General features: G+C 47.0%; 1 protein-coding gene across 2 annotated transcripts in view; it reads right to left on the reverse strand.

Moving 5' to 3' along the window:
* Window positions 1–3,661: 3,661 nt before the first annotated feature.
* The window catches only part of LOC147636801 (cytochrome c1-2, heme protein, mitochondrial-like), a 59,893-nt gene continuing 50,656 nt past the window's right edge, over window positions 3,662–12,898 (reverse strand). For both annotated transcript variants that reach the window (XM_086800362.1, XM_086800360.1), the window contains exons 7-8: window positions 5,200–5,265; window positions 3,662–4,115 (exon numbers count right to left, since the gene is read on the reverse strand). In XM_086800362.1, coding sequence (XP_086656488.1) covers window positions 3,999–4,115; window positions 5,200–5,265 — 183 coding nt within the window. In that variant the 3' untranslated portion in view covers window positions 3,662–3,998. The remainder of the gene's footprint in view (window positions 4,116–5,199; window positions 5,266–12,898) is intronic.

A 12,898-nucleotide genomic window follows, 5' to 3' on the forward strand; every position in this document is an offset into this window, starting at 1 on the left:
GCAAACAATCACACTCACTTGTCGCCCCCCTTCACCCAAATTGTTTCTTGATGCACAAGCGAGCTCTCTCCCACAAGCTTCTTCACATTCTTCTCTCCCCTCCCCCCCTTCTTCTTGCGTGCTTTTGAAGAAGAGGAAGATGAAGAAGTAGAGTGCATGCCTTCTTCTTCACATGCTTCTTCTCAAGAAGAGGAGGAGGCCGTGGAATAAGCATTTCTCCTTCTTCTTCACAAGAAGATGTAAAAGAAGAAGAAAGAAGGAATGCTCCTAAAAAGAGAAGCACCGCAGCTTCTTATTCTTCAATGTCTTCTTCTTCTTTTTTTTCATATACATGGAAAAAAGGAGGAGGAGGCATCCTTCTTCTTCTTCTTGGACTTCCCATGAATTCTTAAGAAGGAGGAGAAAAAGAAACATGGCTTCTTCACATTTTTCCCACACCACAATTGAATCATAAAATAATGGAAGGATATAGGGCTAAGTGGAATTATCTTGATGAGATGTGGAGGAGAAAAAGCTAAATGATAATTGAAGGATAGAGGGCTAAGTGGAATTATCTTGATGAGTTGTGGAGGAGAATAATTTTAAAATGTTTTCAAGTACACATGGACATGAAAAATGCACAAAGATATTAAAAAGATAAGCATTTTTCTTCTCTTTCTTCACATCCATGGTGGAAAGAAGATGATGATGATGATGATGAACGCATGCTTGTTCTTCTTAAGACTTCTCTTGTGTTAGAAGAAGAAGAAGAAGTATGGCTTTTGTCCCTCCTCATTTCTTCTTCACACTAGTCACGTCTCAAAAATTAAACACAAGCAAAAGGATGATGGGCTTGGTGGACTACTTACCTTGATAAAGTTTTGAAGACAAGAAGTCACAAAGTTTTAAACGCATTATTTTCTAGATATTCCACTCCATTGTTGATCGATGATGCTTGAGACACTGTTGTACCGTGCTGGTAGTTAGTATCGTGGGTGGTAACACATTAATACTATGGGCTAGTGTCATTAGTGTATATATTTGGAGCCATGCTAGTGTTATTAGTATTGTGGATGATTTATCGTGTTAAATATCGAGCTATTGTAGTATTCATGTTATGTATTTGTGCCTCTGAGCATCATTAGGTTGGGATTAATTCTTAAGGGTTCCAATCAGGTGATGGGTCCATCGTAGCTGCTTCAAAACTCTTGGTGCAAGATAGAATTATGGAAAACTAGAGGAGCATTTCACTCGAGATACACAACCAACACAATCAAGAGTAGCCCAACAGTACTCACAATCACATCTGCATATAGAGAAGCCGCAAGCGACGTACTAGGCTCAAGGTTATGGAAAACATAAGATTACAGCATGCGTGTGCGCGCACGCGCGCACACGCACACACACACACAAAAAGCATTGCAAAAAAACACATATTTCGAAGGGAAAAAGGGACTATGACACTCTTGCCAAACAAGAGGGATACCATCACACTAATTTCAAAGTGTAAAGTTTATATTGTTGACCCTAGCCACATGATAAAACCTTATCAAGCAAGGAGAGACCATAAACAATAGCCAAAAACTCTTTTAAAAAATCATGAATTACTACACATAATTATTCTTATCGAGTATAAATTTCGAATGGTCATAGTAAATGACTTTTAGCCTATGGAGACAAAAGGTCACGGGTTCAATGCTATGTCTAAAAAAATTCAAATGCAATAGGTCTTCTCCATAAGCCAAACTTGTCTTCGTGCTTCAACACCTCATGTAAAATTGGGCTTTAAATATAGTTTCATCCATAGCACTATGAAGATAGAGATGATTAAATTCAAATGCAATAGGTCATGTGAAAATGGTATTTAAATATAGTATCATCCATACTTCGATGTTATTGCTCATACTACAATTAATCGTAGTAGAATCACATGGCTTATAGTGACAGGTTTATCTACTAGTTATTTTGACAACTTTGTTCATACAAGATAAAAATCTAAAACATTCAATAACTAACAACAAAACACAAAGTATCACAAAATAAATGGCCCATTAGGTAATCTCTTTTGCCTTCTCGAGAGAAAGTGTGCCACCTCTCCCACATTAATATACAAGTATTATAATGACTTGGAATATAAACCTTAAGCTCTTTTTTTTTGTACACACCCGGGGCCCACTCAAGTGGGTGGAGCCGATTTCCCCTTCCAACAATTACCCAATTATCATGGTCGGGCAAGGGCCACGTACCATCGGGCAAAAGCCACGAATTAAGCATCCCCCATGACCACCGCGATGAGTCGAGCGCTGGAACAACGGAGGGGTCTCGTATGGATCCTCCTATCTTGGGTGATCCACCACCCGAGGAGTCGTCATCACTCGAGTGTTCAAGGGGCAAGAGCCCGAGCAACCAAACACATCAAGCGAGCATAGGTGTCCCTTTATAACATGAGAGAGCCTAGTGGGACTTGAACTCATAACCTAGAGGTTACAAGTCACAAGCTTGCCCACTACACTAACTCAGTTGGGACTAAACCTTAAGCTTTTGAATCTAAACATAGCAAATCAAACCCAATATCAATTTTTCTAATATGTAATATAATGTTTTTAAAAAGTCAAAGTTCTAACTCATAATTTTGAAACACATAATTTAATTTTTTATAACTTGTTAAAGAGAACCTTAATTTAGGTACAATTTTGAATATTCTTATTCGTTTTGATGTCATAAGAGTTCTCTATGTGTGTGTGTGTGTGTGTGTGTGTGTGTGTGTGTGTGTGTGTGAGAGAGAGAGAGAGAGAGAGAGAGAGAGAGGAAAAACACACACGCACACACAGCGATAGCTAGTACTTTTGACTCCTATCTCTATGTAAGAGATACCATGACCTAGTTGCCAAGAAACTATGAAACTTATACAAATTTGATAAAGAAAATTTATGTGCATTCATATTTTCACATTTGGGTTTTATCCCCCAATTTGTGGCTAGTTGGCTTATCATCATTAAAAATAGTATTGAAAGGGTCTCGTGAGGGGCAAGGGTGATCACTGTTGGATTCTAAGAGTCTATCGTGGACATGTAGGCTTTTTTGGTTTTTTTTCAAAAAGGTTCATGTGTCTCGTGCTCCATATCATCGACATTCCAGTAAGGTCATATCGAGCCAATAGAAACTTGCAGGCTAGATTGGCTCCAAACTCACACTTATCCTGCTATAGTTGGTTTATCTCAAAGCTATTTTAACCAATTTACTTTTCCAAGACCCTTATTCTGCTGTATGGACTCTGCAGTGGCACCTCATAAAAAATGGGATGGCCTCCATCCCACTATTTTAAGAGTGAAAAGATTTTTTTTTTTAAATGGAAAACAGTCTTTCATGCAAAGAACGCAATAAATTTAGCACTCCAACCATCTACCAGTGCATTACTATAAACATGTTGAAATCTTGACGCTCAGAACGAAGAGCACTACCTGTGATGCTCAGAATTGGGAGCACTACATATGTAAAGCTCGCAATCACTCATGGGGCTAATGTAGTGTTTTGGCTTACTAGCGAATTTGGCTTCTTGTATTGGGTTATCTTTGGACCTCATGCTTAAGACACTCACTATACACGTGAGGGAAATTGGAATATCCAGATATTAAGCAAAACTAGGATGACCATTTCACCTGCAAGATGAGGCCACAGCCAATACCCAGAGCAGACATCAACTTCACCATAGCATTCTTCAATGGTCACACATCAAGATGTAAAGGTTTCACTCCAGCCCACAGGCATGACATACAATGAGCTGACTGGACAGTATTGTTAACTATATGCTTAATTCACTTCTTGAACCCAACGTGCTTAGAAAAAGGAACACCCAAAATCAGCCTCAGATCAGACTGCTTTACATTGGACCCTCGTTTCATGCTAATGACTTGGAGAGGAAAATTATTCCCACCTAATTTTGTTAACTTATTGTAGGAATTGAAATGGATATAACCTTATTTCATGAAAGAACAACAGCTAGCAAACCAATGCCCCTGTTAATTTACGACATCCACTATTACTCTCCGTGATTTGACAGGTGCCCACTTCCACCGCTTGTAGTAACCTGCTTGAAGAAGGACTAGACAAAGGACAAGCATGACTTTGAAGCCCATCTGCAGACACCAGTATGAAGTTGGAGCAGGAGAAATAATATAAACACTTAGCTTGCATGGATCAAAAGAATTCTTTTTCTATGTCTTCCACTAATGTAAAATGATGGGCACATAGATTGCTTGAAATAGCAAAGAAAAGTTTCTTCGATATGAATTGCACTTGGCCTCCTGATCGCATCTGAGAGAGAGAGAGAGAGAGAGCGAGAGAGAGAGATTTACTATCATCTGCACGAGGTCAAACTGACCTATGACACCGACAAGGTGCAGTTTATATACAGGATGGATATCTAGGTTGCTTGAAATGGCAAAGAAAAGTTTCTTTAATGAGCATTGCACTTGGCCTTTTGATCTAATCTCCACGAGAGAGAGTGGGGGAGAGAGAGAGATTCACTCACATCTGCAGGAGAAAAAAATGAACTAAGACACCAAGGTGCAGTGTATACAGGAGATGCAAAAACCATCCCTAAAAGCTATCACAGCAACGAAATAGAAGATGGAATGGGAATATCATCGTAACAAAGTGTATGCCATACTAGTGCGATAAAGCACTAGTGGGAACTGGCCATCTGGACCACTGCTAGGACAGCAAACACTCTCTAGTGGGTGTAAAATGATGGGTTCATAGGTTGCTTGAAATAGCAAAGAAAAGTTTCTTCCGTATGAATTGCACTTGGCCTTCTATCTCATCTGAGAGAGAAATGAAATGAAATGAAATGTTATATTAACGTCTTCAAAAGGCCAAAGAGAGAGAGAGAGAGACTTACTAACATCTGCAGGAGGCCAAAATGAACTATGACACAAAGTTGCAGTGTATACAGGAAAAGCTACAAAGAAATAGAAGATGGAATGGGAGGCTCATCGTCACAAAGCGTATGCCATACTAGTGCAATAAAGTACTAGTGGAAACTGCCCATCTCGGCCACTGCTAGGAAAGCAAACACACTCTCTCTCTTAAGGGTGGATATGTGTGTGTGTGTGTGAGAGAGAGAGAGAGAGAGAGAGAGAGAGAGACGTGCGAAAATGCATTGTGCACAAAACCTTCGACAAAGAACCTTAAATGAGAAATTTTAGGTGCATAACTTACCAGTTTGCGCTCCTCCATCTCGGGCTCAGCTGCCCAAGACAAAAAAGTCACAACATCCTTTGTCATCTGTCAAAGAGACAGCAACACATGTCAACGCAATGCTCTAGTGAAAATTAGCACTATGACTCAGCTATTTTTACAACACAGTTTAACTGTCTATTATTTTTCCCTGTATACTTGTATCCCATTTACATCTGAAAAAATAGGTGTTCCATACAAATGATGTCAACCAGACACGAGAAAACTCATAACAGCAACCCAACAGAATCCTTGGAGTCCTTTAACAGCAAACCAAGATACCAAAGCTTTTCCCGTCATGCTCAAAGAGCTCTCCTTCTTATATTGCCAAAAGACAACCTTACAAGTTCAGCAGGTAAGAGTGGGATCTGGTACATAGTTGCATGAAATGGAACGATTGATGTCTGCAGTGGGAACGGCTTGAGACTAGGAAATGGAAACGGCTAGGAAACAACTTGTCTTAAACATTATACTATACATTAAAGGTAAGGAATTCTTTATATAAAAAAATCAATAGAAATGATAGAGAGAAGTGGAGGAGAAACGTGAGGTGAATCATAATATGAAGGAGATATGAAAGAAAGGAGAAATTTACAAGGGAACTCTTGAGAGAACAGGGAAACGGAAACAGCCACTTGAAAGAAACGGAGTTTCCGCATTTTTTGCTAGGAAACGGCCGTTTCTTGTTATTATGATCTGGTAACAATATTTTCACTAAGATAGAGAAAGGAGTAGACTTCAACAAATAGGCAATGCATCATCAACTTGATGCAGCCCTGCAGGAGGGCAGTGTGAACTTCAAATACAGTCCACATGCTTTATTTCAACAAGATATACCCTCCCAAATTTCACATATCCGAAACAGCGGCAAGTGGAGATGGCTGCATCCGTTATGATGCATGAAGTTGCAAGAGTAAGGATTCCACAAAATCATAATTACCTACTTTGGGGATACTAGAAGACTGGCATGTTCTTTCAGGAAAGCTGTGGTATCAATGGATTCTGCAAGCCTCTCTCTCCTCACAAATCATAGATCATGAACAGGACTGCTGAGGTCCTACTCCAGACAGGTGGACTAACCCCCATGATAGCCATATGGGTGCGGCAACTCGAGCCCACCAATCCTCCTACAGCCCAGTGACTGTCTACTGGGTTCAGAACTAATGATAAGAGTGTTCCAGCAACACCTCAACGCAGGCAGCATGCTGCTACATCACATACTGTTGTAACACACACACACATTCCAAAGGCATGTGAGCACAAATTCATGGCTATGTACTATTGCTCTGGGCACTCTTCAAAATTTCTAGCTGCACCAAGTGTACCAATTAGGAATGCTTTTTGCTGATCTTTTTTTACTCCACACTTACACAAAGAAAATCCCTGTAACTCGCAGCCGTACGTGTAGCAAGACAAATATTGTTAATCCTCAATAATCAACCTTAAACCTTGATTTATACTTCAAGAGAGAGAGATAAGAGACAACCATCCACAATAGAGTCTCCTGGATGTGGAACCAACCCCAGTGAGTTGGAGTGCTGACGGAGCATTTGCTGAGGCAGAGGCTTCGTGAAGAGGTCCGCCACATTGTCTACTATCGAGCAAAAGATAAGCAAGTTGTCACCAGCCAAAATCTTCTTACAAACAAAGTGATATTGTTCTCTATGTGCTTGGTCCAAGCATGGAAGACCGGGTTCCAAGCTATAGCTATACAGCTCTAGTTATCGCACTGGTTGGCCATGGGTTCCTTATGTGGAAACCCAATCTCGCCAAGTAAGCTCCGCAACCACACGACCTCGCAAGCAGCACAAGAAGCAGCCCAGTACTCTACCTCAGTGGAAGACAAGGCAATAGTTGGCTGCCTCTTGTTGCTCCAAGAAATAGCTCCTGAGCCAAGGGTAAATCCGTAGCCTGATGTAGATCTCCTAGTGTTTGGATCTCCTCCCCAATCAAGAGTCACTCCAACCTCGAAGACTGACTCAATCCTTCGTTCCCCCTCCAATGTCATAGAAGAGTCCAAGATCCTTCGTTCCCTACAGATACCGCAAGATCCACAATCCTGCGTTCCAATGAGTCTTCAAAGGTGCCTACTTAAATGAGCTCAACAGTCCCATTGGAAAACTCAAGTCCAATCTGGTGTTCAGAAACCAAATCAATGAACCAATAAGCTTCCGATACAAGGAGGCATCAACCTGCTCACACGGATCATGTCCTGTAAGTTTGGTATTCGGATCCATAGGAGATGAAATAGGCTTGCAGTTCTCTATCCCAAAGGCCTTCATCAACTCGTGAACATACCGCTGCTAAGAAACAAAGAACCCCCTCTAGGTTTGCCAAATCTCCAATCCCAAAAAGAAATGGAGTACGCCTAAGTCCGTTATCTCAAACTCCTTTGACAAGGCAGCCTTCGTCACAGCTATATGCTCCACATGACCGCCAATGAGAATAAGATCATCCACATAGAGGATAATCAAGGTGACCATACCGCGTTTCCAAAAGGGATACAAGTTCGGATCTGCAATTGATCTCTAGAAACCATTTCTAAGAAAGAAAGAATCAATCTTCTAGTTCCAAGCCTTGGGAGTCTATTTAAGACCATACAAGGCCTTCCGTAACTTGTAAACCATACCTTTTGATCCTGGAACCTCAAAGCCTGGAGGCTGCTCAACATACACCTTCTCCTGCAAGTCACCATTCAAGAACACAGATTTCACATTCATCTAATACACTGGCCACTACTGAGAAGAGGCAAGGGTAAGAACTGTCCAAATCCTGGTCATCCTCGCTATCGGTGCAAAAGTGTCCTCATAGTCGATGCCAGGTCACTAAGCATAGCCCTTAGCCACAAGTCTGGCCTTGTGCTTGTCCACCAACCCATCACACGTATACTTGGTCTTGTAGACCCACTTGACACCAATGACTGAACGGTTCAACGGCCTCGAAACCAACTCCCAAGTGTTATTCTTCTCAATGGCATCCAGTTCCACCTGCATGGCTTTCCTCCAAGTATCTTGTGCAAGGGCTTCCTTGACGGAAGTGGGCTCTTTGTCCCGCATGATACGAGACATCAAAGCATAGTTTACCTGTAAAAGCTCCGTTGAATGACTTTTGTCACGAACTCTATGCGATCTTCGAGGTCTATCCGCTGTGGTCCATTCGGAGGGAAGCTCCGTAACACCTGACTCCCGAAGGGTGTCGACCAACCACCTGGGTACTCGAACAGAACGCGGAGCCTCCTGCTGCTGCTCTGCGGGGGCTCATCCATAACTGCAGGCTCAACCTCCTCAACAAACTGAGGTTGTCCAACTGGAACAATCGATTGGGAATCATCATCAAAATCATCTAGGTCTCCAATAAGTGGCAAGTCATCAACAGTGGAAACCGAAACATGCTCATCAAAAACCACATCCCTACAAGAAACGTTTCAAAATGCAAAAAAAAACGCTCGCTGAAGCTCCCGCCTCCTCTCCCTGCTCGCGTTGCTGCACAGCGCCCATCGCCTTCCCTGCCTGCTCGCCCCCTCGCTTCCTCCTCGCTCCTTGCCCCCCCGCGTTCCCTGCATTGCCCCCCGCCGCCTTTCGTTTAGGCCCCCCCCCCCCCCCCCCCGCCTGCATTCGCTGCTGCGCCCCCCCCCCTTCCGCCTGCCTTCGCTGCCGCCGCCTTGCTCTGCTCGCCGCCTTCCTCTCCCTCACGCCTCCCCCCCTTGTCTTCGCGCCCTCCTCCCCTCTGCAGCCCCTCATCCCCCCCCCCTCCGCCAGCTCGCTTTCCTCCCATCCCTCTTGCGCGGAGCCCCCGCCCTCCCCCCCCCCCCCTTTTTTAGGTTTTATTTCCTTCGCCTGCTCCCCCCCCCTCCCTCCTTTTTCTTGCTTCCGCCCCCTGGGGGGTTTTGTTTTCCTTTTTCGCTCTGTATTCCGCCTCTCTATGTGCAGCTCGGTTCCAGCAGGTTCCCGCCTTCGCCGCAGCTTCAGACTCTGATGGAGGCTCCTCCCGCCCCGCCTCAGAGGGACTCATCCGCAGCCCCCTCGCCCGCCCCTGAGGACACCCCCATCAGGCTTTCTCTTTCGCCAGAAGAGGAAGCGAGCCTCACCGCAGAGGTGGAACGCCTCCAGGCTCATTCCACCATCTGCCGTATAGTCGGCACTCGCCCCAGCAGAGGGGAGATCAGGGATCTTCTTCAGGCCCGCCTTCTTGCAGATGTGGGCAAGATCCTGGATGTTCAGCTCCTGGGCCGGGGACATTATCAGATCGAGTTCGAGGCCGCCCAGAGCGTTGCCAAGGTCCTTGCCATGAGTCCCCTAAACATCAGAGGTGCTCGGGCTTTCTTCAGACCTTGGCAGCATGGATTTGACCCAGCAGCGGCGGAGCAGGGAGAGCGCTCTTCTTCACGGGAATGAAATGTGTCTACTTGCTAAATCTGTCAACCATAGTCCAAATAGCATCATTCCCAAAATCAGGCTTTGGTAAATCCATGCTAAAATCCATGGCAATGCTTTCCGAAGGCTCATTATAGGAATTGGTAAAGGATGAAGCAATCTAGGTGGTTTTTGCCTATCAAACTTAAGCTTTTGACAAACCAAACATTTCCTTACATGATCCTCAATATCCTTGCGAATTGTGGCCGAAAGAAATATCGCTCTAAAGCCTATGTAGTAGCGAAGATACCTCTATGTCTTGCATCTCTCCAGGCTCGGAGCATTGGTGGGCTCGGTACTAGAGACTGGCCCCTCAGCAGCTTGAGTGGTGGCCAGAGCAGCTGGGATACCTTCGGTCAGAGTGTTGGTGTCTGACATCTCCTCCCTTCCTAAGGTCATTCAGCTACCTAGGATAGGGGGGGGATGGATAGATCAGAGAGTGGAGTTCTCGGGGCTCCCGAATCAGTGCTTCATTTGCAGGCAGGTCGGTCATCTGGCCAAGGCCTGCCCTCGCAGGAGACCCCGACCCTCACCACAGCAGCAGGATACTGATGGCCCGCCCACAGATTCGGCTCGGCAGGCTGCCTCCGGGACACCTGCTCAGGCCACAGAGACCTCGGAGTGGCAGCCTGGACAGGGGCGTCGCCGAGGGAGACAGCCACAGCAGCACGCCCAAAGACCGCTGCAGCAGCAGCCACAGTCTCAGCCTCACTGGGTTCCCGTGAGAAACAGCTTTTCTCCCCTCCAGGAGGAGACCCCCGCGGAGACGACTGAGGACCAGGAGATGCCAGCACCCCCTCCTTCACCCCCCCCACCCCCATCCCCTCACACCGCCTCGCTTCCGCCATCGCCTCCTCCCGTCTCCGCTCCGGTTTCGGCAGCGGCTCCCTCTCCACCCCCCTCGCCTCCCCCTCCTCCCCCTCCGCCCGCCTCACCCTCCCGGGAGGCCCTGGCAATTCCCTGGCGTTCACCTGCAGTCCGGAGAGCGCTGAGCACTGACCTCGCTCGAGCATCACAGAGGAGACCTATGCCGATTAGGGCTTCACGGATTTCATCTATCCGCAGTCGGCTGAGTCGCCTTGGCATTAGACAGCGCTCGGAGGCTTTTGATTATACCTTCACACGGCTTTTTGGAGCAGAGGGCCCCCATGAGCCAGCACCCATCCGAGTTCATGTAGTGATACCTCCGGCCCGCGGGGAGGAGGCACTAGACTCAGCGGTGGCCTTCTCGTTCCCTCTATGTGGCCCTTGCGACCGGGAGTGGACTCTAGAGCTCGCTCTCAGCACTTTGAAGACTCAGGCAGTTGAGTTTTCTCATCACATGAGCGATCTGGAGGTCACAGATGTGATAGGCCGACTTTGGGAGTTGGCTCATTTTTTCTTGGATCCCGGGAGTGTGGATACCTCAAGGATCCGGCATTTGGTCGTGCGCATAGTGGCAGACTTAGCACGCGACCCTGGATATGTGTGTATACACGAGGTTGCTCTGTCAGAGCGGGAGGCAGTCGCCATGGGCCATAGCCACTGGCGCCTGATCCGGGATTCTTGCAGTACACCGGGTGGGCAGATTCGCAGCCGCTCGGATGGGGACTACTCTCCATCCAAGTCGCTTGCGAAGGCCCGCCGTACGGCTGAGACAGCATCCACCTCAGCAGGGCATCCATGAGGATCATCTCATGGAATGTACAGGGCCTTGACGGAGCACACTTTATACGCTATCGTGGTTGCTTGAGGCAAGAGCTTCAGAGATGCCTGGTTGGTGGCAGCATTGATATTTTGATGATGCAGGAGCCCACTTGGGTGACAGCAGGATCCGGAGATATGGTTCGGTGATGCCTGGTAGATGGGACACTTTTTGGTCTGCAGGGTTTGGTCCTTTGGGTGGACAGGGAGGAGTATGCATGGTTATTGCAGATGTATGGCAGCAGGCCATTGTGGATCAAGGGATCATTGTGCCTGGTAGAGCACAGTATGTCATTCTGAGGATGCATGATGAGCTATTGGGTGTGCTCAACGTCTATGCGCCCAATCATGCTAGTGCCAGAGCAGAGTTCTGGACCCAGGTTACGGATGCATTGCCAGAGGCTGCACATTGGTGTGTCGGGGGAGACTTCAACATGCTTGAGGACCCGGCAGATAGGGTGGGAGGCAGTCATGTTATAGTGCACGGAACGGAGCTTGCAGCTTGGGACTGGTTTTGCATGTCACTGAGGATCACTGATGCATGGCAGCATGGGGCTTTCTCCCGGTCTCAGGACAGTCTTAGTTTCTCTCGGTCGGATCGCCGGCAGGGAGGGACTAATCTATCACGGATTGATCGCTTTTATGTGGGCGACTGGTTAGGGGAGCGAGGGGGCTCCGTCGGCATTCTCGCTGGCACCTCATTTTCAGATCATGCGCCAGTTATATTAACATTGGAGGAGGGGACACGGGAGCCTAGCTTGCAGTTGAGGATCCCAGAGAGGGTACTTACAGATCCCAGTCTCGCTGAGGACATTGAGAGGATCTGGCATGATAGTCAGTGTTCTGACCAGGATGCAGCGGGCCAGTGTGCCCAGGGACTCACCGATCTTAGCTCTTTTCTACACGCTGCAGCTTTGACACGGCTGGGAGAGATTCGCGAGTGGGAGCATCGGCTTAGACGCAGCCTTGCTTCGCTACAGCGCCTTCAGGAGCAGCAGCCTGCATGTGAGTGGGTGGCGTCCCAGCTGAGCCAGGCACGCCAGGAGGTTAGAGACATAGAGGAGCAGAGACATGAGTTTTACTATCGTCGTCAGGCCTCTCAGTGGACGCAGCTTGGTGATAGTGACTGGAGAGTTTTTTGAGATCACTGGACCCCGTCATGCGCGAGCAGGAGTCCGCCAGCTTGGTAGACCGGATGGATCGGTAGCTACTGAGCTCGGGGAGATCAGAGCCATTGCCACTGCATTTTATAGAGACCTGCTTTCAGCGGAGCCAGCCACTGAGGATCGAGATGTTTGCAGACAGACTGTGTGGGCCCATGTGCAGAGGAGGGTCACAGACCATATGCGTACAGTTCTAGGTGCGCCTCTGTCAGAGATTGAGCTTGCCGAGGCCTTGAGGGTCCTGCCGCGACATAGTTGCCCAAGGGCGGACAGACTGACGCCAGCCTTTTTTATGCGCTATTGGGACCTTTTGGGGCCAGGCCTCCGCAGGGGCTTTCAGCATGTTTTGGACACTGGGGTGATGCCGCAGAGCTTTTCAGAGGGCTTGATCTATCTTATCCCCAAGGGGGAGGGAGTATCAGA

Source organism: Cibotium barometz, chromosome 7 (assembly GCF_041138505.1).
Source record: "Cibotium barometz isolate CiBa-2024 chromosome 7, ASM4113850v1, whole genome shotgun sequence".
Lineage (NCBI taxonomy): Eukaryota > Viridiplantae > Streptophyta > Polypodiopsida > Cyatheales > Cibotiaceae > Cibotium > Cibotium barometz.